General features: G+C 28.8%; 1 protein-coding gene and 1 long non-coding RNA gene across 3 annotated transcripts; one reads left to right on the plus strand and one right to left on the minus strand.

The window, feature by feature from the left end:
* The first annotated feature begins 7,050 nt into the window (after window positions 1–7,050).
* On the plus strand, window positions 7,051–26,328 carry LOC107443194 (dehydrogenase/reductase SDR family member 7-like). 2 transcript variants are annotated; one of them, XM_016056984.2, is made up of 9 exons: window positions 7,051–7,200; window positions 15,223–15,375; window positions 16,722–16,871; window positions 17,836–17,948; window positions 18,087–18,279; window positions 18,376–18,422; window positions 22,221–22,340; window positions 22,439–22,608; window positions 24,254–26,328. In XM_016056984.2, the coding sequence occupies exons 2-9, from the start codon at window positions 15,246–15,248 to the stop codon at window positions 24,366–24,368; spliced, it is 1,038 nt and encodes a 345-aa protein (XP_015912470.1). In that variant the 5' UTR covers window positions 7,051–7,200; window positions 15,223–15,245; the 3' UTR covers window positions 24,369–26,328. The 2 variants fall into 2 exon arrangements, with proteins under 2 accessions (XP_015912470.1, XP_015912471.1); XM_016056985.4 differs by lacking the exon at window positions 7,051–7,200 and adding an exon at window positions 14,919–15,030 and having other exon boundaries at window positions 24,254–24,630.
* Window positions 25,164–27,124, minus strand: LOC139425359 (uncharacterized). Its single transcript, XR_011636580.1, has 2 exons — window positions 26,997–27,124; window positions 25,164–25,366 (listed from the first exon to the last, which is right to left on the minus strand). It is a non-coding gene; the product is annotated as an uncharacterized lncRNA (long non-coding RNA).

A 27,124-nucleotide genomic window follows, 5' to 3' on the forward strand; every position in this document is an offset into this window, starting at 1 on the left:
TTACTATTTCTATTCTCGCCCAGTTACTTTTTTAATATTTAAACCCTTCAATGCTTGATGATAGTATTTAAAAAAAAAAAATACATATCGTTTGAGACATAAGAAGTTACTTATATGCAATGTGAAAGACATTTAATAATTAAATAATATTTTAGTTTTTTGACAAAATTAATATTCGCTAAATGTAGTAGTTTTAGTGAAAAATTGCACTTGTTTTCAAATAATTCTAAAAAATTCATACTACTACGACTGCTACCTTAGAACCAATATTACATTTAGAACATAGTGGATCCTAAAAGTGGGTGGATCCTAAAACGTGACATTTGTTAACGTTAGCAACTGTTCTTACCATTCTATTTCGAGTAAGCCGAGCCCGTCAAGTATCAATTCTCTTAAGAGACACATTCTTTATTCTTACATGAAGATTCTTTCACAAAGATTTAAATTCTTTCACAATATAATTCTTACTTAACAGTAAGACGGGCATAAAGCGACGTAGAACATAAACAAACTAATTTTGCATCGAAGTTGCCAGGCACACAAAACAAAAAATATGTCATGGTTACGGGAAAATACATAGAAAAATAATAAATCTAACTTAACTAAAAGACGTGAATGGGAAAAAATTATATTTCAACAAATTCTACGTGCAATATGGCGCTGTACTTAATTAACTTAACGTTAATTAACATTCTAACTTGTGTGGAGAAACTTAGCTCACTTTTAACACGCCATTTTGCTTATAAGCGATCAGCTGGCACTGACGTCATAGGTCACATGTGAGGGTATCCCTGATCTTCTTCTTGTAATGCAAGTACCCAATTAATTAAAATGATTAAATAATTATGCATTTTAATCACTCATAAGTGCAAGTCTTATAGATAAATTAGAGGGGGAAACAAAATATAGAGCATAATTTGAACTTCAAAATATTTAAAAAATTTTAAAAAGGTTAAATGTATAGATCTCATTTTTAAATTTTTATGAAATAAATTTGTGGAAATTATAAGAGTGTCCTTGTAGAGAAACTATCCTTTCTTGAATTAAATGAGGAAACGTCCTTTTTCTTTACAAATTCGTTACATTCAATGACATCGTTCACAAATAATGTTTGTTAAAAGAAAATTTGCTTCTTTAGTCAAACAAGCAAGAGGTAAAACTTGTTCGCTATTTACTTTAGCAATGAGTTTACAAATGTTTTGTAAGATAAACAAGTTAAAGAAAAGCTATGGACGTCAGAGTCGCATTCACTTAAGTTCCTTAGAATCTGCCATTTATTTAACATGTCCTGCAATTCCCTTTCAACATATTTAACTTTGTTATCTTCAATGCTGTCCACTACGGGCTAAAAAAAGTTAAAAATTAATTTTAAGTTTTACACATTTCTCTAACATTGCATCAAATTATTTCTCAAAACATACCTTCATAATCATAAGTATCCACGAACTTGGCAATTTCTGCCTCTTTTGGGGAGAGATTTTTCTTGAATATTAAAGCAATTTGCTTTTGATTAATTGAATTCCTTTTACAATGATTTTAGTTACCATTATATTAAAAAATAATAATAAAATAAAATAAAATAAAATAAAACGAAATAAGATAAAATAAAATAAAATAAAACGAAATAAAACGAAATAAGATAAAATGAAATAAAATAAAATAAATAAATAAATAAATAAATAAAATAAAATATAATAAAATAAAACGAAATAAGATAAAATGAAATAAAATGAAATAAAATAAATAAATAAATAAAATAAAATATAATAAAATAAAATACTTAAACAAATTATGTACAATCTTTAATTATTATATCGCTACCGTTTTAAGTATTGTAAGGGAGCTTACTTACGGGTTGGAATTTATGAATGGGTGAAGAATATTGAAATTAATGTTCTTCGCTATTTGTGATGTTATATCTGATTTAGTTCCTCTTTTTTTTAAAATACGGCAGGTATATTATATAACATGATACTGAGGAACATTGCTTTTTTTTAGTAACTAAATTCTTTATTGAGCTCCCTGTGGCAGAATTTTTTCTGACTTTCTGCGACAAACCTAATTAGAACCAATATCTTTCTGCAAGATATTTTTATCGTTATAAATGTATGTGTAATGAATTTATAATAATAGATGAAATTCGTGTTTATAAAATAAGTCTACATGCATAGAATAAAACTGTGTAGGATTTTTTTTCTTAATTTCATAATATAAGTTTACATTTCTTAATAAGTTTAAATTGTTTAAGTATAAATTTGCATAATCTTCGATAATAACGAAAAGTTATAAATGTATAGATCTGCAGACAAAAATGCTTACTAGAGCATAAATAAAGATTACCCAGAACCTGTAATAAGATAGAACTTATAGAAATAGCTAAGAATGGACAATAAGATTAAATTTATAAAACAAGATAACTGAATTTGAAGTATCAGTTTAAAACAGTATGATTTAATGTTTCACTATAGTAGTTATATCAGGTACAGAAACAAATCAGGTGAAAAAATTAATATTGAAGTTGAGTAATCAAAATAATAAAATAGTATTGACTATAACCGAATTCTAAAAGCAAAAAAATTAAAGCAATGTTTGTTTCAATTTTTTCTACATCTAATTAATTTTACCTAATTAATTAGATTCGATTAATATTGTACTGACTTATTGAAAGATTTTTTTTTTAAAAAAAAGGAGGTAAATAAAACTTTTTTCGTGATCAGATTAAGTTCAGAACGAAAAAAATACACAGCGCTTGTGATTTCGCACTGTATTGTGTAAATATATAGCACTGATTCCACACGAAGTATGCAGAAGCAGTTTCCGACTCAATATGCTCAAGTCTATTCAACATCTCGAAACGAAATAGTCTTTATCAGTACTGAAACATCGGTATTAGAGCCATATTCATTGGATGCGATTTTTTTCGCATGCGTATAAAATGCTCTGTTCTCATAAAAAAACACAAAGCAAATTACTGCGCCAGCGATAGAGACCGAAGTTGGCAAATTTCCAAAAATAGCTTAATAAAGGGGAAAAAAATTCTCCCCTTTTTATCCAGTAACAGTTTGTGTTGGAGATTAACGGAGAATTACGAGCGCTTTCTCCTTCCGCGGTACGCTAGAAAAAAAAATATTTAAAACAATTCTGTAAGAAAAAAAGTTTGCAGAACCATTATTGCTTCTGCAGAATTTTTTTGTTTCTGAAGAAAATGATTTTTTTTGTTGGTAAAACAGCTTCTGTTTCTGCAGAATTTATTTTGAGAACTTTTGTTTGTGGCAAACCAAAAATTTTTATTTCCCAAATAAAAAAAATCTTTCTGCAAGAACTCAGTCGCTTTCTGCGACAATGTCGCTGTGTCGCCGTGTTTCTGCCACGGGGATTGAGCTTATCTCCTTTGCTAATATATTAAACTTTTTAGAGACATTGTCTCTTAAAAATGGGTTCTTGCAGTAAACGAAAGATAATTTTTTTTAATTTTAAAGCGTGGAAATTTGTTTTTATTTAAATTAGAAAAAATCAATATCAAATTTATTATCGGTATGAAAAGAAATTAAAATAATCGATCTGAAGTTTATGATCGGTATGGGAAAAAAATTAGATGCTCGTTTTACTAAAAGGTTTAATTCGTGTATTCTCTTAAAAAAAATGGAATGAAAGAGAGATTAAAATGACGAACCAAAATTTAAAGAATCACGTTATTTTAACTTAAGCAACAAAAAAAAAAGTTTTTCTCTCTCATAAAATGGGGTAAGTAACCTTATTTATTTGAAATCTGTAAGACAAAACAGCAACAAAAGAAAATAATAAATAAAAATTTTCAGTGAATTGAAAAAATTTTGTCCCTAACTTACAATAAATTATCAAGGTTTTGCTACAAATGAAATCTGTATGAAATGATACAAAAGTAGCAGCTGGAATAATTTCCATTTGCTGAAAAGAATACAAAAACATTTTTTCTATTGATAAAATTCCTTTATTATTCCGTGTCTATAAATGGAATCAAAATAATAAGCCTTCCATTTATTCATTCTACCGGAACTGGTGTATTGCAAATATAATAAGTCTTAGATGTTTCATTGTCGCAGATAGATAACGAAGCGAAAGTGCTTAATAGTTCATTATTTAGCTTCCGAATCATGAAATGAATGATAAATAGGTTGATTAGAATTTTCCTCGGCTGTCAGTTTGACTGACAGAAAGCTGATTAAAAAATTCGAGACCAACAATGACAACAATCTGCAGCAATTAGGAAACTCAGTCGAGAGCAAATTGCAAAAGCCTACACCCTTAGACTCAAAATTTTTATTCAACATATGTTTTCCTTATTTTGTATGAAGTTAGGATAAGTGAAAATATTATATTCAGATTATATATTAGATATATATAAGTGAAAATATTATATTCAGGCCTTTTAATAGTTTATGGTTATGAAATACAGCATGAAACACCGGTGTCTTCTTATGCCTTAAAGGAAAAGTCTTCCAAACAATAAGTTCCTCAAATTTGTACTTATTTGCAGTTATTTAGATTTAGCTTATAGCTTACATCGAAGTGAAAATAATTTACCAAAAATTAAAACGAACCAGCATTTATTAGTTTAAATAGAGGTTACTATAAACTGAACATTTTTGCATTTTCTCAAATTAAGCTCGTTTTGTAAAAATTACCTAATTTTACCTATTTTACTTCCAACTCAGTATGATAATAAAACCATATTTTATTGCTAATTTTACCAAAAATCGTTACCTAGGCGTTAGGAAAAAATTACTGTTCTTTTTGGTATTCCTATAAAGCCAAAAAAAACACGATGAATGTCACCATATTCTGGTAGTTTTGACCATTTTTTTTTTATCAGAGCAGAGAAGGGCAGAATGAGAGACAATCTATATATTATATAAAGCGCTAATACGTACGTATGTATGTATCAATAAAACCGATGATATTTCTTTTCTCGCGCTGGCAACAGTTTTCATTTTTAATTGATTGGATTCGGCGCCCAAGAGCACATAGTGAGCAACCAGATAACAAAAACCAGAGTGAGCATTATCAGGTTGTTCAATTCAGATTCATGCACTAAAAACATGACAATATTTAATTTAAACTCAATTAGGAATTAATTAATTAATTGAAGTGAGAATGCTTTAAAAGGCCGCTGTTGAATTGATATTTTTCTACTGGGAGCTACCTAAACGTCTAAAAAACGTTTAAGTGTTTGTATTGAATGCATTGAATTTTTTTATATTTCGCGTTTATTTATGCATTGAATTTTCACGCTTTAAAATGCAGAATATTAGTGAAGCAATATTTGATAATTTATTTTGCTAATATGTTTCTTATTTAGCTAATGTTTTGATTTTTTCACCATGTACAATCTAAATAGCTAATATACTTTTTTAAAAGCCAATAAGAACATTGGTAGAATTCTTCTACATAAGTACAATACTATGTCTTTGATGATAAAATACTATGTCTTTGATGATAATATATTATGTCTTTGTGCTAGAACATTGTGTTCATTGGCGAGCGAGCGCAGCGAGCCATGGTTCACGGCGTGAACCACATAGGATTGCGTAGCAATTCTCGAGGGTTGGCGAGCGTTAGCGAGCAGGGGGCGGAGCCTCCTAGTTATTATTTTATTTCTGTTAACAATGCAGATAAGTGAACACTATTCCCCCATCTTTTCTTCTTATAATCTTAAACTTTCGGGGTTATAAAGCAAACATGTAAGCGATCACCGGCCAAGTTATTTTCTTCCTAATTTTAAGAAAAAATTTTGTGATATTCTTAGGGAAACTGCACTTCAATAGAATGCCTCTTTTGTTGACCACATATATCTTCATGCACTGTTTCCCGTCTTGATAGCTTACTAATGAAATTAACATTCAGTGTTATCAATGAGGTAAAAAAAACTGCTGTTGTCCTTTATTTTATCTTTTAGTCCTTCTTACTGCTAATTTTAACATTAACTATCTGTATTTGCTTATAACTACAAGCTCGCTATAACGACAGTTCGACCAGATATTGCGAATTGTCGTTATAAAAGGACTGCACTTAGCTTTCAGTACAAATATATTAGAAAAAACGTGATATTTCGGTTGTATTCAATGTAATGTCAGAATATTCTTGCAAACATATAAAGAGAAAAATAAATATTGATCCTCATTTCAAGCAAGACAAAAAAATTACATGCTGAATATTTGACCAGTTGAATTAATGAAAAGTTTTAGAGATGCTTTACGTTCTAATGAAATATCTGTGGAGAATTTCGCGTGGATGATGACATTGATGCCATTCACCACAGAAATTTTTCTTAAATTTTTTCAATGAATATTTTTTCCTTTTCTTTAAATCTAGTCTTTTTTTAACGATGAAAATTAGAATTAGATATTAATTAACAGATTTCTTAAAATTTCTCAAAAGTTTGGCCAGAGGAAAGTCTGTTTCATCCTTACGATCAAACATAAACCTTTTCTCACAGCTATTTTTTAAACTAAATTATAAAAAGAAAATAAACATATCATTCAATAAAAAAAGTAAAAGTTTAAGAAGGTTTTTCTGTTGTTATCAGTTTCAATTATCATAGAAATTCAATTAAAACCTATTGAAGTTGTTAATGAAAGCGTTATGAAATCTAAATAAGTAATTTTACATCGAATCGCTAGTTCATCTTAAAATATTTGGAATTTAAAATTAGCAACATTTTATCAGAGTTTTAAAATTTATAGCTTGCAATTAAACCACCAAATATCCTGTTTCTTTCAAGACAAACATAAAGAGTTTACAGTTTACTGATTACAACGCGACTTGAATATACGTAAATTTTCGATACTTAAACAATCACATTTTCTAAAAGTCTTTTTGGTTTCGATCTCCCACCACATTTTCTGTACTATTCTTGCATCAACAAAAGGTCCTCTTTTTTTTGTATTAACGAAGCGATAGTGTTGCAGTTCGCCACGCTAATAGCTTTATCTACTTTTATTGAGATGAATTAAGAAGTTCTAATCTCAAGAAAGATTCGAATTCTGTTCTTGCGCTTCCTCCCATCCTTCTGATAAGTGTTAAGTTGTTGCTTAGAAGTGGAACTTCCAGTTAAGAAGCGTGACTCCTCCCACGTGTTTATTCTAGCGTTCCAAAATAAGATTTATCGTTAGTTCTTGTTTTCCTTTAATGAAAACCTGAGTTCAAAAGATTTGCTGTCCGGTGAGTGAAATGGAATTCAGTTCCTTATTTTTCCAAAATTTTACTTCGATTTTAATTATTAAAATTATAAAATGGCGTTATTTCTAACAATATAATTAATGAGAAACTAGTTTTCATTTTAACATTACAGGCGTTTTGAACCTAAGACTAGGAAACTCTGCTCGCAAACCCTCGTAATTGATTCGCATCCATCATTGATTATTTCTCCTGAAACGTTAATAGCTTCTCACATTCACACCAAAAAAAAAAAAAAAAAACGAACATTTTGGCTTAAAAATATACAATAATTTTAGCTTACGTAAGAGCATTCTGATCAAAAAAAAAGCATTAAAAAAAAAGAGCATTCTGAAAAAAAAAAACCTAAGGAACAAATTGTGAGATTGAAAAAGAAGATAAAAAATGAAAAGGAGTTTCACTTGTTGAGGAGACTTATAACAATTCAAACAGGGAACGGTTTTATCTCTATTAACCCCTTAACGATCGGTTAGTTTTCAAGAAAACGGTCATAAAAATTCTATTGTTTTGGCTTTTGTATTTGTATTACGTATTTGATTAGTGCTGAAATCTAGTTTAAAATAAACTAAATATCTACAATTTCCTTAACAAATGTCCTGGTACTGCTATCTGGTGTGTAAAATGAGAAATAAAATTTTTCCCGGCCAAAAGAAATGAATTAGTTTTATTCTTATTGGCGCGTTACTACTGAACACTCCAGCCCGTCAATATCACGGGAGCGAGAAATACCGGGTGAAAACTCACCCCGTCATTTTCACGGGAGCGAGAAGGAAGGGTTTAATGGAGTTTTCTTTTACTTTATTTTCCGAAATTTTTCATATACAATGAATGAGATATACCATGGGCGGGGGTTGGGGCAGTAACGATAGTTTTTTACAATGATCAATCATATATATCATTTATTCCATATTTAAAAAGTAAGTTGTAAAAGTTTGTAAGAATTAAAGAATGATTTCAGACATATTTCTTTTATTTTTATTAATTTATCCGTGCAATGATTTAAGCTTAAATGTCCTTAAAAACTTCAGAACAGTAGGTAAACATATTAATGTTTATTGTAACCGACTTAGGATACGTTGGATGTTAGTTAAAAAAAAGTAAGTTTTTGCTAAACTTACTGCATTTTAACATTCAACAACCAATGTATTATTAAAAAAAATTTAATTCCATTTTTTTCTTACTTTGTTAGAGCGTTAGTTTTGTTTCATGTAAACTTTTCCTTCGCATCGAAATGTTAACTGCCATATTCTAAATTTTAATTTCTTAAAAATTTAAAAAGGTATAGTTAAATATTAAACAAGAAATGCCTTTAAAAATTTTGGTTTTGTGAGATGGGGCACTCGAGGAAGATACTATTTTTTTGCTATTTATAACAAATATAAAATCAGGGGTACAACTCACAACTTTATTTGCATGAAAATTAAAAAAGAGTTACCAAAAATTGCTGCTTTAGGAAAGATTTTTAGAAAATTAGGTTTATTCGGAAGGATGGGGATTGACGGTTAAAACCTCTTCTCAGGGGTTGGGGATAAATTAATGGGGAAGATGAAAAAAGTTACATGAGTGTTGCTGGAAGTGTTTAAATTGAGTAAAAATTTGAGAATGTAAGCAAAACATCGAAAATGGAAAAGACTCGAAAAGTTCGGATTTTGGGAAAAGAAAAATTATGGTTATTGGGGAGTTGTTTTCATTCTTAATATGAATTTTTGGAGAAATGGAATTATGGAAAATGTGAAAAGAGAATCGAATTTAATCAAATTAGGAATCAATAATGTGAAAGAATTATCATATATTTGTTTGTTTATGTGATAATAAATTTGTTTAAAAATGTGAATATTTTAAGAAAACATCATTAGTTTTCAAAAACTAATTTCAAACTCGCTTCCATACAAAACCTCTGTTCTTCTACATGAATACAAGTTACAAATTTTACTTTTAAAGCAATATCTTCTTAACTGCACGATCGATTTTTCTTATGAATTTCATGGTGGTTTATTAATATTTTTAAACACGTTTCCTACATCTAATCTACAAGAACAGTCAAAACGTTCTTGTAGATTTCTAATATTCACTCTTCTAGGAAGGTTTCAGTGAATGTAGAGCGAAAATAAAGTTAAAGAAGCTGAAAATCCTGGGATTAGATGGGAAAAAATTAACGGTTCACTGAGCTAAGAATTAGCCATCAAACATCTTTTTAGTCAGACAGCAATCAGCAAGGTATCTCACGTTTCGAGTGCTGCTATTTTAAGCACTTATCGCATGAGTGATATGACAGAATAAATGGATTTGTGCGCATCGCTGTTGTAATGATTCTTTGAAGAGTTGGTAATAACAGAATATATAAATGGTTGCATTTCTGTCTATCATCTCCTCAGTTCATTGTTTTAATGTTATTCAGTCATTGATTGTTTAGATATTATTAATTTAGAAGAGAAGCACTAGTTTTTCTTTTTCTTTTATTCGATAATAAAAAACTTGAAACCGTTAGCTCACTTATTAACATCTTTTTAAAATAAAAATTAATGAACAATAGAAGAAAACACAAAGATTGATGGTTGTCTTTTATAAATGCCTTTTTATTTTAATATACCGATAATGTTGTATCTGTTTTAATCAGCAAGTAATCATTTTCGATCTTATTTTATTTTGATACTAATTGTTTAAAATTATTTCAAAGATTTTTTCTTTTAAGCATTTGTATTTGCAAATAATTCATTCATAAACGAATAATTATATTAGTTAGAAAACGACTCAAATAAACACAGTAGTCCATCTCATTAAATAAATAAATTACCCCTCGAAAGGGTTCATTAAAAGAATAAACAATAAAAAACTACCGTATTGTAGCCGTAAATGCAAATTAAGTTTCAGATTACCATTGTTATGTGGTACAAAATTCTAACAGCCAATAATTAAATTAAATTTTTCATAAAGTTTCCGTTTTTAACATTTTCTAAAATAAACTACATCATAGAACAAGAAATGCTTTTTAGATGCTTAAGAAAGCGTCAATATTTAACAATAGTTACAGAAAATTTGACAACTCAAACGTTTTAACGGAGTAGATAAAATTACGTTTCTCAGTTTTTTAACATTGATAATTTTACAAATATTATATTTTGTTATGTTCATTGTTCTAAGTGTACAATATTTTACACATTAATGAAGAAAGAAATGTGTCGTTCGACTCGATTAGATAATGATGGAACGTTTGGAGTTAGATTTGAAAGCTGAATTTCCTTAATTCTTTTTATGATCTTCTACTTCGATTACACAATCAGAGAGAGAGAGTCCTTTGAGTTTACATAAATAGCTCAGAAACATCGACCAACTTAATGGAGTTAGCTTCTTTTATAAGGAAAACATATGCTCTAATAAGGTTTCGTATCAAATGTAAATCAACCATGCTGTTTCTGTGAACTTACGGTCTCTTCTCTCCTCTTTTGGTTTCATTTTTATAAGTCGTATTATTAATTTGAAAAATAAAACAAATTCTAAACAACTTGGAAAAAAACAAAAACACTTTATGGTTCAGTACTCAAGAAAGAAGAAAATAAAGCACAAAAATTTCGAAGCAATTCATGACTAATATTACACAACGTTTGTGTGATAGTATATTCATCTGCCAATTTTTAAATATTAGGTATTTTTTAAATTTTTGTATTTTTAGTAAAATTTCATCGCTGTTGTAAGAAGTGAAAATATTGCCGAAAAATCCTAAAACAATTCACAAACAATATTTTACTTAATATTTAGCCTTTAAGCGGTAATTTTTTTTTCATCAGACAAATTTTGAGAAATTTCTGAATGTACAAATTTTTTTTATATTTTTAAAAAATTAAAAATTCTACAGCTTTTGAGCAGAAAGAAGATGGTCCTTATATAACTCTTGAAAGGTAGTGTTTTTTTTTAATTATCGAAAACCTTTATTTACTCTATTCTAATGAATATTGTCATAAAGATCGAAAAATAAAATATTAAACTAAAAGACAGGATGGCAACGGTTTGAATTAACTGATGTACACTTATCTGAATTTTATTTTGCTCCAAATGAACAAAACACCATAGAATACACTTCATTTTAGTAGAATTATGTACAGATTTCGCCGGTCTCGCGTTTCCTCTCACTTAGTGAAAGTGAAAATAAATAAATAAATAAAATAAAAACTAGCTTTTTAGTATGACCCTGAAAATTGTGGACGAAAGGTGGATTCTTTATTGTGTTGCTCTTAATGAACTCTGTCCGTCGGGTATAAGGTTTTTTGACGAGAGTGACCATTGTTTTGATTTGCCTCTTCTCCCATTGGTGCCCTTCAAGGTTAAGCCCTTCGACCTTCTTTTAATTGTCTCAGGGACACCTGTAAAGTCAATAAAGAATAAAGAGCTTAACACTCCAATTCATTATTTCAGATGGATAGGATTTTTTTTTTTAAAGATAATATTTTGCAACGATAGTATAATTCTATATAAGTTGATTTTCAAATGGGCTATTATAATAAGGACAATAATAATTATAATTAATGTTATTGTAGATCAGTGAAGACTAATTAGAGTCTTCGAGATCATGGTAAAGGAAGAAAAAAATAGTTTTTAGATGCTAAGCTTAGATTAGAAGAACTAACTGGTTATAATGTCTAATCTACAGTACACTAAGTGTGATACTGCATACTGATTCGAATCACCATCTAGCAACTGATTCGAATCACTAAAGGGAATTAATTCTATCGATTCGAATCACTTTGATGATTCGTTTTGCTGAACTCTAATCTACAGTTTTACAGATCGCTGCGGTTCTGGGGGGGAGTTAAATCATAGCCACCAAGAGTATTTCTCGGTGGCTATGGTTAAATACGCTTTTAATAATTATTAAATCCCCATATCCAATATTATACATCTCCACATTTAATATTATCTCATTATTTAATCCCCAAAAATAAACTGAATTCTCAAATAAACTGAACACAAATTTACAAGTAGAATAAAAAAAAAAATTTATATTTTTTCGTTACGGCAATATAACATCGTTACCTAATCAGTGTACGAAGGTTGACCTGGTATTATCCGAAGATTTGATTTGGTGCACCCTTTTCACTAATTGGTTTGGCGCACAATCAGATGAGAGACTGAATTAAGAAATATGCTTTTGGTAAAGTTTGAAGCGTCTTTTCTAATTTCAATAAATGGATACAAAAAAAAGTGCAATTTTCCTCTAATTTTTAAAATTATATTAATTTAAAATATATTCATATATTTATTTCAAATTTTAGGAACTTCTTCATATTGGTGGAAAAATATTTAGTTAGATTTTCCTACTCAGTTTTTAAATTATAAAGAGGTATAAATATAATACAATCGCGATTATCACAAAACATACTTATAATAAATGCTTAATTTTCATTATTAGTGTTGATTACTTTGTTTTGAGTGAAAAAAAGGTAGAACAAAATAATACATATATAAAACAATGCGTAAATAAAATAAATGATATTTTATCTATTTCGTTTTTAACTTTTAGCTAAGATGCTTATGATAATCTCCTTCATCAGAATGTATAATTGTAGTTTTTGAATTGAAAACTAAAAGAATAAAAATTTCAAAATGTATGATCGTATTTAACAACCAATTTTTAAGTTTCAGTAGGTAATCTGGTGACAAATTCTCCGAAGTTCTTTAATAGTCTAATAAGATACTTTATAACACATTCTATTCAATTATGTGAAAATTATTTTATACTAATTTATTTAAAAAAAACTTTTTTTTTTCAAATGAAATTTATTCCGACGACTGATTAAAAATATTAGGCCCATTAATTGTGAACTGATTGTATAAAACTATAAAACAAAAATAAATTAAACTCATACTAAAAAACTTTGACAGAGTATCTATGAATTTATTATAGTTTTAAGACAAAAGAGTAATTTTTGAGATATCACTGAATAGTGATAATAATAAAATCATTTTGTAAAATTACACATAAATCAGCTAACAAAATGTAATTAATCAAAAAAATTTTTGTGTTTAAAAAAAAACTATGAAATATCGAAAAAATTCTGAAACTCTAAGAAAATTATTGGGGGGGGGGGAGATACACGCACCCCTTTCATAATTTTTTCTGTAAAACTCCCGAATAATTTTTCATACATCTATTTTTTTTATTTTTAATTTTGTTTTATTTGTTAGTTTTTATTTTCCACCTATCGCACAAATAGGTTAAGAATAAAAACTTGTAGCAGAATAAAATACATACAAGCAAAATCAGTTTCCATTATACAGGGTGTTTATAAAGTCCCGGAGCCCGGACCCATTTTGATGTTTAATAACTCATAAAATAATAACGATAGATTAAAATTAATGCTTTCAGGTCATCAATGTTCGACACGATCCTCCTGTAAACATTGTCCTTTATAAATCCCCAAAGAAAAAAGTCGACGTAAGTAATAGTTGCCAAAAACAAAAGAGAGAAAAATGCAATTAATAAGCAGACGATATTTAGAAAAATACAGATATTTAGACAGACGATATACAAAAGTAAAGATATTCAAACCTGAAAAGGTTTGAATATCTTTACTTTTGTAAAGATATTCAAACCTTATAAGTTATTCCATCAATTAGTTTGATTATATCTTCATTATTTTATGAGTTATTAAATATCAAAATGGGTCCGGGAATTTATAAACACTCTGTAGATTGCTTTTAAGTATAAGCTAGATCAGCGATACCCAAATGATGTTTCGTGGAGGTCTAGGGTTCCATGGAAGAATTAAAGGGGTTCTGGGAGTTAATACTTCTTATAGCTATAGTGATGATTTTTGAAACTTCTGATAATATTTAGATGCAACCTATAATTCATAATTTATTTAGTCCTTCGGTCGCATTTATGAAATTATTTCAAGCGAAATTCCAAAGAAATAGAAATAGCATTTTTTTAAAAAGAAAATATAATATTTCTACTAATAATACATTAAATAAATTATGAAAAGAGCGAGCATTTATAAAATATTGCTTTAGAATTTCCTATCTCACTTTTCAAATCTGAATAAAATAATTAAATGATTTAATAAAGAAATATGCTTTCTTAATAACCTTTTTCAACGTTTATAACAGTTTTAAGTTTTCATCTCGAACCATAATTCGACTTATTTTAATCATTTTTTGTTTATGTATATACACCAAAAACGAACTAGAATAGACTCATAATTAGACTAATAGATATAGTACAAATTTAATTGTTCGACATTCGAATGCAAATTTAATTGTTCGTCATAAAACTTAATTGAAGATTGTTATCGATAAAACGATAAAAAAATTTTTTCTCTAATTAAATATTTTAAAAATAGTTTTTTATTAACTATAACGTTCACCATTACTTTAATAAACTTTATTTATAAAGTTTATGAAGATTCCTTCGAAAGAAGGTTGATTATTTAGGGATCCGCAGCCGAAAAAAATTGCGAACCGCTGAGCTAGATTAATTTTCTATGATCTGTTTCAATATATTTACAAAATACTTATTTAATTCCAAGCCCTTAGTTTATCATTAAATCTAATGCCGCTAAATAAAAATAAATAAAACAGTTACTTAAATTGGCTGAACGTTTATCTTACTGTATCGCTTTAAATAAAACAGTAAAAAAAAAAGATAGAGGTCATCAGCTAATTGAAATTCGATGAACAACAAAGCGAAGCAATACTTATGAACTTTTTAAAAAGTTGAAGGTTGCTACAACCTGGACGACTGGAATACCAAACACTTTTTTTTTTATGATGATATTTATTTAGCAAGAAAGTAGTTCAGCTTCATGTAGGGCAAGCACGGTAAAAATACTCTCACTTTCTGTGCTTATTTCGAACTGTTAATGGTATAATTTTAAGACAAATAGCAAATTTCTTTATACCTTTTTTTTCTTCGAGCATCTGGATCTAAAAATGGATGATGAGTTTTTAGGTTTTCTTTGGATTATTATTTCCAAAGATTATTTTAGCTTAAAGAATTTTTATATTTTTTAGGCTGAATATATTAGCTGGAGATAATGATCACTTTGCTAGAACTTGCCCTGTCACTTGTAGTTGTGGCCATTATCCTATACCTAACTTGGGCCTTACTAGCGACTGATTGTGATTTAACTCTGACTTTAGTTGAAAAATATGGAAAGCCAATTTGTAAGTAATATTGTAATATTTTATCTAATAATCAAAGACAGTTTGAATTTCGTTGAAAATTTGTTTAAACGTACTATCTTCAAAATATCAAGTAATTTAAGTTAGAGCATAACGTTAAAGAAAAAAAAACTTACATAACAATCCAAACTATATAATTTATTTAAAAATTTAATAAACTGTTATTTTTCCCATTCATAAAAATAGTTAAACTAAATGTACAAATTAACATTAATTATCATAAAGATGGAAATAAAATTGATTAGAACAGCTTCTTTGAAGGATGGAATCGAAAGGCACTTCGAATTTCAGTTTTCCCCATAAATAAATTAGTTTGGTTGATTTTAATTTTAAATTCATAATACAATCTGTTGTAAAAGCTCCTTAAACTGCCATTGACTTCTGTTATAAATTATTACATTTTGAAAACATTATTTTTCAGCTAAAAATGTTAACGCGTGATGCCTATTATAAACATAGATTTTCGCTTTTGATTCTGAAAATATATAAAAAGTGCAATTTATATCTATGCTGGAAAGCACTTTGTGTACATAAATATTTATATTTGTACACAATTATTCGATTTGTACTTAATTACTCATTATTATTTGCAAGACGCAGTGTTTACAATAATGTATGAAGTTATAAGTTAATGGATTTTCCGTTCATTGATTTTTTTAAAATCTAGCTTAGTTAATTTGAAGTTAATAGATGTCACGCTATTACGCGGTTCTTTAGTTGGGTCAGTAATGTTTAAATGGTGCTATTTCTACAATAACGAATTTATTGTAATCCTTTTTCCGAAGGAGATATAATTAAGTCCTAAGTTTCAAAGACAAGTTTACAGCTTATAAAGTAAGAGTGATCAACAGATAGAATCTTAACTAACTTATAGTAACGGTTATTCGTTTTGTGCAGTTAAATAATAATAATAAATTTCTGCCCATTTGTAGTAAAATATGGAAATATTATGGTCATTAAGTTTACTTTTAAAATTAGAAAATTCAAAAACTTAACTGTGAAACTCGATATTTTCTAGTGAAAATTGTGTTGTGCTCCAAGTATATAGTTTTTTCATACACGAGTTTAAAATCATTCTGATAATTTTTTAAGAATCTCCGTAAATAATAAAAACTATGAATTTCAATACCTATGTTTTCTAGTATTGGAGAAATGTATGTATGCAGAAATGTGATTTTAATGAAATATTTTAAATTGTACGCAGTATTTACGAACTTTTCGACAAAAATGCGTATCATTTCCAGTATAAAAGAAAAACAGTATTATAAATACGTTGTAATATGTTTAATGCTATTCTATTTTTGATAACATTTCTAATTCAATTTTAGCCTCATTTTCGGGACGAGTAGTATGGGTGACTGGAGCATCTACTGGCTTAGGTGAAGCAATGGCATATGAACTTGCTGCCGTGGGAACAAAACTGATTTTGACTGCAAGAAGTACTGACTTACTTCAAAAGGTGAAAGAGGAATGTTTAAGTATGTTTTCCTTAGCACTATTCTATAAACAGTTGCTATTAAAAAAAAAAAATTTAAATCGAAATTGCAATACTCATTTTAACTATATTTTATCTTTCTTTTGCAATACACAAGTTGTTTGTTACCTTTAAATATATATAGTAAAGCATGTTCGAAAAGTCCTTTGAGGAGTCAGGTGTTCATAAAAGTTAGCGCTTAACAATTTTATGATCAATGGCATGGTCAAAGTTTCGCACAGGCCAACTTCACCTTTTAGGCAAAATGGCACCCATCGATCTGAAGCTGGGTGAATTTCAAGCCATCGCAGGAGATCGAACCCCAGTCAATAACAATGACAGTTCAGTGTTTTAAGCACAGAACATGAAAAACTGCTAATTTCTCATGTTTTAGGTATTATTTTAATCATTATCCAAAGCTACTTGTTCTTCTCCCCTGGTAAGTTGCTTTGAGTATTTTTGACTTATTTGCCTAATTGCAGATTTATCATACTACATACAGCGCAAATTTTCGTTTCGGAATTAGCCAGAAAGTTGAATTATATAAATACCTTATTAAAATAGTGGGCCATCTCTTAGTTCATTTTGAGATGCCTCAAAGTCTTGTGGTTGTATTTGCTATCCCCATCTTTGTTGTGCACTCTGTGTGTTAATAATGCAGATAGCCCAATACTCAAAGAGGAATACGTCACTTATTGTTAGGGTTTAATGAAAACTTTCACAGCATTAATTATAATTAAAATGTTCAATTATATTACGTGTATTAGTTATTCTGCATCCTTTAATTATTACATTATAAGATTTATTTACGTTTTAAGCTTTATGATGTAATCAAAACAAACTATGTCGGATAAGATAGACTGCATTGACACGGACCGAATTTCTAATAATGGTGGGCTGGTTTTGGGTAGCAGTTTGGATACCCTTGACTTAAAGTATACGACTAAATAATCTTTTTTTTTTCCTAGGAAGATCAGAAGGAAAATTGTTTGATCATGATATTCTAGTCCTCCCTTTCGATTTATCAAACTTCGAATGCCATAAGCAAAATGTTCAAAGAGCGGTGGATCATTTTGAAAGGGTATGTTTTTGTGTTATATATCACACTGGTATAAGTAAATTGCAATGTATGTTTGGTTCAACAGTTAATGTAGCTCATATTTATTTTTGTAATAACAATCGAACTTAACATGAATGTTATTTTTATTTTGTCTTTTAGATTGATGTTCTAATCAATAATGCTGCACGTTATTCAGTAGGAGCCATTACTGAAACAGATATTTCAGTAGACAAAGCAATATTTGAAGTAAATTTTTTTGGCACATTATCTCTGACTAAAACAGTGATTAAACAGTTTTTGCAACAAGGTTATGGTCACATAGTAGTTGTTTCTAGCATCGCTGGCAAGTTCGGTGAGCACACATTATATTTCTTTCATAATAATATTGAATATTATCTTTTTATAATGTATGTCATTTAAATTTGCATTCTTCGCAAATGTTTTAAAGGAATTCCTTCCACTGGGTCTTATTCTGCCACGAAACATGCTCTACACGTAAGTTGTATTTTTTTCTCCATAAAAGATAGACATTAGAGGCTTTTAATTATAAATTTCTACTTGATATGAAAGTGCTTCAATAATGCAAAATAGCGTTTGCTGCGAAAATTTTTAAGAAAATTCTCCCAAATTTCTAACCTTTCTGAAACTACACGTGGCTTATAAAAAATTATTATTATTATTCTTTTTTAATTTGAATAAAATGAAGATATTTTTTCTCTCCTCAAATAATAACTGGAAAAAATAGGAGAGGAGAAGATTGGCCTAGGACAATGGTTCCCAAAAGGTGTTCTGTTGTACCTTTGAGTTCCGTGGGAGGTCAGAAGGGTTCCGTGAATTAAGACTTATTTCTTTAACCGGTAAATGATTGTTGAAACCTGCAATTATACTAAAATACAATCAGTAATGCATGAGGGACCGTTCAAAAAGTACGTACACAAAAATGGAGAAATTTTAAACCCCTCCTCCCCCTTCGTACGTTACCGTACATGAGGTCGTACCCCCCCCTAGAGTACGTACATTTTATTAGTCTACCCCCTTTTTGATGAAAATTAAAATAATTATGTTTTTAATAAAATTAAATATTTATTTAAAATAATTTATTCATTTAAATTATTTAAACAATAACACCCAACGGGGAAATACCACCAATCGGGGAAAGTTCGGTGTTTGCAATTTTTTATTTTGCGAGACAACTTTTTTTGAGAACTGATTTACTCATTCTAACAAGTGGTCGCCGTGTGAAAAAAAAATATACAAGAACAAACATATGTATAATACGTGCGTAGGAAAAAGTCAAATTTAAATTTGTTGTATGCTTATAATGTACGTACTTTGTATAATAACTCCCCCCCTCCTCATCGTACAAAATAACAAATCCCCTCCCCCCCTTTCGTGATGTACGTACTTTTGGAACGGCCCCTGATCTATTTAATGTTTCGATGGATTACATGAAATAATGTAAGTAAAATGTCAATGAAATAGCAAAATTTAACGATTTTTTTTCAATAATAATAATATATTAAATAAATTATGAAAAGTATACGCTTTTATAAAAAAATTCCTTCAGTATTTTTCAGTAAAATTTTACTTAAAAAAATAAATAAAAAAAGTCACATTTAAGAATATATATATACACCGATGAGCCATTACATTATGACCACCCTGCTTATAACATGTAGGACCACCTTTAGCCCTCAAAACTGCTAGCACACGCCGTGGCATTGATTCCACAAGGTGCTGATAGGTAGTCTGAGGTATCTGGTACCAAGCGCTCACCAACTGGTCCTGCAATTCCCTTACATTGCGTGGCAGCACGAATTTGGTTTTCCAAGTAGGACAACAAATGCTCTATTGAAGGTCAGGTGAATTTGGGGGCCAAGACATGACTTGAAAGTCACTGGAATATTCCTCGAAACAATCCAAGACGATTCGACCCCTATGACATGGCGCATTGGTAAACACCATCCCCCGCAGGAAAAACTGTTGCCATGAATGGATGAACCTGGTCTGCAACTGTGTTCAAGTAGCTTACAGACGTCAGGGATTGTTCTATGAGGATTATGGGTCCTAATGTGCCCCATGAAAACATTGTTCCCGGGCGAGAAACCATGAGAACCTGGGCAAGCCCATTGTTATAGATGGAGGGTGGTAATAATGTAATGGTTCTTCGGTGTATATTGATAACCATTCTCAGCGTTTCAACAGTTCTTTTTTTGAAAATCATCATTCAGCTTATTATATTTAGTATCAGTCTATTCATAAAAGCTCATATTAAAATACAACTCCAGAACTGGGAATTTAACTGTCTGACAAAAACCAAATTTTAATACTCTTAGTGATAAAAATATTTCGTATATAAATATATTTAAAAAAAAAATTGGGAACCGCTGTCCTAGGAGACTCAGGGTCACAGTCTACAACATTTAAAGTCGTATAGGTTCTGAGCCCCAAAGCCTCTGCAGAACTTAAGTAAGAGCTTAGTAGTTAAACCAAAAAAAAAAAATGGTAGCTTAAAATTTTATAAATGGTGAATTTTAAATGTTTTAATTTACTTTATTTTCTATTTAGTATCACTTTTAGAAAAAAATACTATATTAAGACAATTCTACGTCAGAGAGACAATAAAATATTCTTATTTTACTCATTTACAAAACATTTTTTAACAAGTATGAATTAATTTTATGTATCACGAGCAGGACTTACATGAAAGATCGTATATCATGATATCCTGGCAAATTTGAAGCAAAGACAAACTTGAGATTTTTCTAATTAGGTTTTGTTGCCTGATACTATAAACTGATTACGACTATATTTGATATTTTCCTTCCTAACATTTTGTTCTTTTAGCGTGATTAAATTACTAAAATTATTATACGTGATTAATAATCACAAAAAGTAGTTGAATTTAAAAGATCTTGGAGGAACCTTTAAAAATAGAGCTTATGAAGAAACAACTTTTTCCACATGAAATTAACTTAACAAAATGAAATCAAAATCAATTTTAAAATTCCTGGTAACGAACGTAATATTTTTGAGTCGCTGTGAAAATAGGATGTCTCACAACCTTGCTACTTTAAGGTTAAGTTGATAACACACAAGCCGTTTACACAATTGAATAAATTAGCATTCATAGTAAAGAGCAATTACAAAAACCACAGGGGCGAAATTGTGTGTAGTCCTGTGCTATCGGAAAAATCCTCATAACTATACATAGAAAATTTTGATAAAGATCTGATATTGTTTCAGATTTGATAGGACGTTTTTCAGCTAATACTGCGCCCATGCTGCATTTTTATTTGTATAAACTTTAGTAATTAATGAATTAAAAATAAGCATAAAATGAATTAAAAAATACGCATAAAATGAATTAAAAAATACGCATAAAATGATTTAAAAAATAAGCATACTAGAGGGCACGAATAGAATAAAAAAATCATTATTTTAATCAATACAAGTAAAGGAAGGAATAAAATCATCTGCAAAAACTTTACTTATGGAAGAATCATAAAAACCTGAAGAAGTTAACAAAATTCAAATGTATTCCAATATCACTGGACAGATAAGCTAGTTTTCAATGATTTTAAACCCTCTTTTGTTTTTCCTCGACATAAGTGCTATTTGGTTATCGTTTTTGTTCGTTCACTTAAATATTCATTAGCGACTCCTAAAGCAAAAACTTTTTTTAACAAAGAGAAAAAATAATGGTAATAAGAGAGTATTTATATATATGTTACTTTTGCGTCTGAATTTAACTCTGGATCTGGACGTTATAAACAAACTGTGCAAAATATAAATAAATACAGTAACAGTGCCATTTCTCCTCACAAAAAAAAAAAAAAAAAACGGCAATAATTTCGATACTTAACACTGAATTACTTAGTCAAAGAAACGAAATCAAACGGAACGGAGACTGACACAAAAACGAATGAGCTAAAAAATAGAACAAAGTAAGATCATTCGGACGTTTTGGTGTAGTGGAGAGAGCGTATTTACATGTAGAAAATAAACTACACGAGAGGGACTGTTGTAATTTTTCTTAACAAAAAGCCAAGTTACAATTCATAACGATAAATAGATAATTTGTAAAACAAACTGTATTACTTAATATATTTCCTGTAACATTGAGGCAATATTGCGCACGCAGAATCGAAACTTAATAAAAAAAAAAAGGATACATATATTTTTTCTAAACTGTTTTACCTCTGAATGATGTGGCAAAAACATGGGGAGGGGAAAGACTTGAAATTTCATACATTTTCATTGTGTTCATTTATCAGTTCAAAATGATTCTAGGGATTCTTTGACACTTTGCGAATGGAAGTCCAAAGATATGGCATAACAGTAACTACAGTGGTCCCAGGAATATTCAGTTCGAACATATTTGAAAAAACTATTACAACTCAAACAGAAAAGGTAAAAAAATAAATAAATAATAATAATAATAAAAAAACATTTACTGAAACTGATATTCACCAGTACGTTTTGAACACATTATTTTAAATATTTAACAGGTACTGGAGAAGGAATACCATCATTATGAATGCGAAAATATGACTTCAGAAAGATGCGCACATCTAGCTTTAGTAGCAGCCGCTAATCGGCTATATGAATCTTGGATAGCATTCCAACCGTTTTTATTCATGTTGTGGGGAGCACAATATACTCCAAACTTCTATAAGTAGTAAGTATGATTTTCATACAGGTCCCTTGATGTGTAAATATATTATTGCTAAAGAAAAGTAATCAGCAATTTCCACTGATAGTCTAAGTAATATGCGGATGAAATATGATGAATCTGTTAAAGAACTGAAAATTGTTTCATTTCTCAAATTTCCAGGGCAATCTGCAAATTAACTAGATCATTTGTACATTGATAATAAAGCACTTGTTGATCTGCACATTACCTACTTGGCACTCGTTAAAGTGGAAGTAAGATTTTTGTTGGATCAACACCGCAACGTTTTAATATTCTGAAATTAACAGAAATTTATTTATTTGTTTTTCGTTAGTTAATACAACCAACAAATTAGTTGATATTACCAATGTTCTATCGATTAAAAAAAATACAATACAAAGGATAAAAAAGTTTCAAATATTATTATAATTAAGGACTTTTGAAATTTAACTATGTGAAAGTTCCTTATGTGCCCTAAAATGCGGAAAACTCTAGATTCTGCACTTAAACGGATCACCGGTTGACATACCACATTTACGGTTTTTGAGATTTACTGAGAACATAAACACTTAAAACAACTTAGTTAAAATAAGTATATATTTTCATTTCAGTTCAATCACAATCAAGCCAACAAAACATCTATAAGTTTTGAAGTCCAATACTATAATTACTTGTGGGATTGCAGTGGGACTGAATAAAGAATATGACATTTAAATTATGTCCGTATCTTAACATTTAAGTTCGGTGGAATAGACTACTACTATGTCAACATAATGTCGTATGTGTGTTATCTTTATCAAAGTAATGGGCAAAATGTTTATAAAGATTTAATAAAAACACTTTATATCTAAGATTGATACATTTTAGAACAAAAAAAAGCAACATTTTTGGAATCAAAGAGCTATTTTTTCTCCTGATGAGATAAATAAATTTTTTTAAGAGCCAAATATAAGCGTATATCGATAATATTTGGGTTTGGATAAAATTAACTGATGTTAAACAAGTATTTGTTGTGAAACTATAACATTTTTTTTTTTTACGTAGAAAGGAAACTTATAATAATTCAATGTATTAAAGTGAACAGATAAATATTATTTTATACCTAATTAAACTAAATCTAACAGTAAAAATCCTAATTTAGCAAGTCTTATAGCTTTGCTTAAAATGAAAATTAAAAGAAACGCAAATGTCTACGATTTCCGGAATTAAGTAGAAGCAATACATATATACTTGATGTAACTTTTGAAGCTTTCTCCGTTAAACGCATACTTTAATTTGTTTTCAATAACAGTAATAAGGTGTAAATTCATAATTGTTAACAGTAATAACCAGATCTAAAAATGGACAATATGTCCAAAAGTATATATTTTTACATCTTAATCTTAAAAATCAGAAATACAGTTCCTTGTTTCAAATGCGATTTCAGTCTTTCTACGTTTTGAAAGATCATAATAAATACTAAAAAAAAAAATACTCAAGGGGGAAAATTTGATATTAAATTGATACTTATTTCCTCAATTTAAATATAATTTACTCTTAACTAACCTTTAGTACGACAGCGAGTTCAAATCGCTGAGAAACATTACTTCGCAATAGATTTTTTCTTATATATAACAGGGTTTTAAATATAAACACAGAAATTTCATTTCAGCATAATGAGTGTCCTCTACACCAAAAAGAGATTGGGAGAGCTATATGAAGGGAAGTGGCCAAGAGACCTTCCAGTATGGAGACCACTAACCAAAAAAGAAAACGTAATTCGGTAACTGAAGAATCTCATACAATGTGATAAATCTTATGAGAACTTTTTCATTTCAATTTTGTTTCGAACTTTTAACATGCTTTAGAAATTAACATTGTATAAAATGAAGGATCAAATTTCAACATGTTTAATCTGTAGAAATGCACGAGGGAAAGTGGCTAAGAGACCTTCCAGTATGGGGACCACTAACCAAGAAAAAAAATGTAATTCGGTAACTGAAGAATTATATGAAATGTGATAAATCATATGAGAACTTTTTATTTCAATTTTGTTTCTAAGTTTAATAATCTTGATATGCTCTGGAGATTAACATTGTATAAAATGAGGGATCAAATTTCAACACGTTTAATTTTTGGAAATGTATTCCAGTTGACAACAAAGATTGTTTGAGTAGATGACAAGCATTGATTTGCAAAATATTTTCTTTTTCTCCTTACTATTTCTTACATAAGACAAGATTCAATATTATTTGAAATTCATTTGGTGTTCGAATTTCCTTAATTTGTTCGTAAGTTGTATTTGAAAGTGGACAAACTCACATTTTTTAAGGTTACAAGTAATGCTACTAAAAAAGTGATAGTTTAGGATGAGAATGACCATTATCAGTATTTACTATAGTAATAGCATTCATTACTGAAAATGTTTTAGAGGCAGGATATTTTTAAAAGTTAAGTACATTAGGAAAAAAAAAAGGTGCGTCTTATGGATGGCTAAAAGATGTGAAGGGAAAAACATACTTATATTGTAAATTTTTATGACCCTATTATTATACTACGAAATACAAATTATATTAAGATAAAAATTATTTAATACAACGACCTTAAAATAAGATACACAATTTTGATACATGGTTTAACCTTACGATGATACACTTACTATGTACAATTAGAAAGACTTTTTGCTCCATCTAATGAACAATGTCCGATTTATCATAAGGCCTGACAGGCCCAGGCCTCCTTAAATGTTGCAAATGATTTCTTCGTGCTTCTTCTTAAGAATTATCTATTAGAATTAAGAGTAAATAAAAATTGAAATAAATATATGCTCAAATTTACTAATATATCGTAATTTACTTATGTTATTAATAATTTAAAAACACTTCATAACTAAACGACATGCAAATTTGGTTTAATATAACGACCACAGGACTCCTAACAGTTCTGTGTCTGGCGTCCATGTAGGACAGGACCTGAAAGTAAAATCGATGTTTTAATATGAATAATGTCATCTTAAAATTTTAGATGAAACTCTGATTGTTTTTGTACACATTGTTTCCACGTTATGTAATTGTATTGCAGACGCATAAATTTCAGATTTAAAAAAGAAAAATGCATTATTTTGCTCTTAGAATAATCCCTATATTAATTACATGCTTACAAGCAGCATGATATTAGGACGAAATATCATAGGTATCAAAAATTATAATAAAAAAATTAAATAATGTGTGAGACCAAGTTATTCATCTTGAAATCATTTGTAAACATATTTCAAAATTAGCCATTAAAGGTTCGAACAAAAAATTATTATAAAGTTTATGCTATTAAGCAGTTTGAATGCAATACATGCTGAGATACTTCATGAATGTAAAATTGAAACGTTAAAATACTTTTTTTAATGGATAGTCTAAAATTGAAAAAAAAAAAAAAAAAAAAAGTATTAGAATATTTGTTTGCAGACTTAGCTTTTTACAAGAAATAAAATTTAAACTGCAACAAAAATATCTTAACGTCTAAGTTAGAATCCTTAATAAATAAAAAGATGTTTATTTACAAATTTTTGAAAATGAAGCTATACATTTAAAGCATAACTCGCTAGTTTAAAGCTCTGTTGTATTAAATATTTTTAAATAGAGAATATTTTGTTTATATACGTTTCTTTTTAATCTGTGTACTCATTTCTTACTATGCCCCATGTTTATGTAAGTGCTGTAAAATGACATTAAAAAATGTAACAAAACATTAAAAGATGTTCTTTTAATCATTACTAAATAACATAGCATGTGCACTGCTGAGCAGGTGATGTATAGTTGGGTGCAAAGTTATTTCACACTTATATAAGTTATAGGATTGATATCTTAACAAAATTATTTAATTTCAATTTTATTTTTCTCATTTATAAGTTACATATAGTTGCTATTTAAGTGATCATTATAGTAAAAAATTTATTTGCTTATAAAGTTAAAACTTCTTTAGAATGTAAATTTAAAATTATTTTTAGAAAACAATAAAATGCTATGTGTCCAACAGTTCGTATATTATTTTCCTGTTAACAAAAAAACCAAAATGTTTTCCACACATAAAAGAAAAACATTTACTCATGAGATGATTTGATCATGAGATCAAGAAAAACATGAGATGATTTGAAGGTTTGGTCCAAAACAATTCTAAGCTTCCCCCTTATATGATGATGTAATTTTTTTGGCCAATCAGAGCTTAACTTTTTCCTATGTGGAGCTATTGGTATGCACTTGAAATCAAAATTTTGTAGTTTATTTCAAAGTTGCTGGTATGAACGTTAACGAACATATAAAATATTAAAGAACAGAAAATCGTAAAAAAATTAAACAAGCACTATGTGGGAAAACGAAAACATTGACAACTTAGCACAATAAAAGAAATGTCTTAAGTCTTACCGAATTTATTTTAACAATTTTTTCATTGATTATTTGTGCATGATTTAATGAAAAACTTAAGGATTTCATTTTCACTTGAATAAATAGGTCATTGAATTTTCAACAGAGAGAGGCCATATTGCTGTCAC

This window comes from Parasteatoda tepidariorum, chromosome 4 (genome assembly GCF_043381705.1).
Source record: "Parasteatoda tepidariorum isolate YZ-2023 chromosome 4, CAS_Ptep_4.0, whole genome shotgun sequence".
Lineage (NCBI taxonomy): Eukaryota > Metazoa > Arthropoda > Arachnida > Araneae > Theridiidae > Parasteatoda > Parasteatoda tepidariorum.

Excerpts from the sequence above, each read along its gene's own strand:
- LOC107443194 (XM_016056984.2), top strand. The coding sequence starts at position 15,246 with ATGATCACTTTGCTAGAACTTGCCCTGTCACTTGTAGTTGTGGCCATT. Across the intron at positions 17,949-18,086 it reads CGGTGGATCATTTTGAAAGG|ATTGATGTTCTAATCAATAA; the intron begins GTATGTTTTTGT and ends TTTGTCTTTTAG. Across the intron at positions 22,609-24,253 it reads ACTCCAAACTTCTATAAGTA|CATAATGAGTGTCCTCTACA; the intron begins GTAAGTATGATT and ends ATTTCATTTCAG.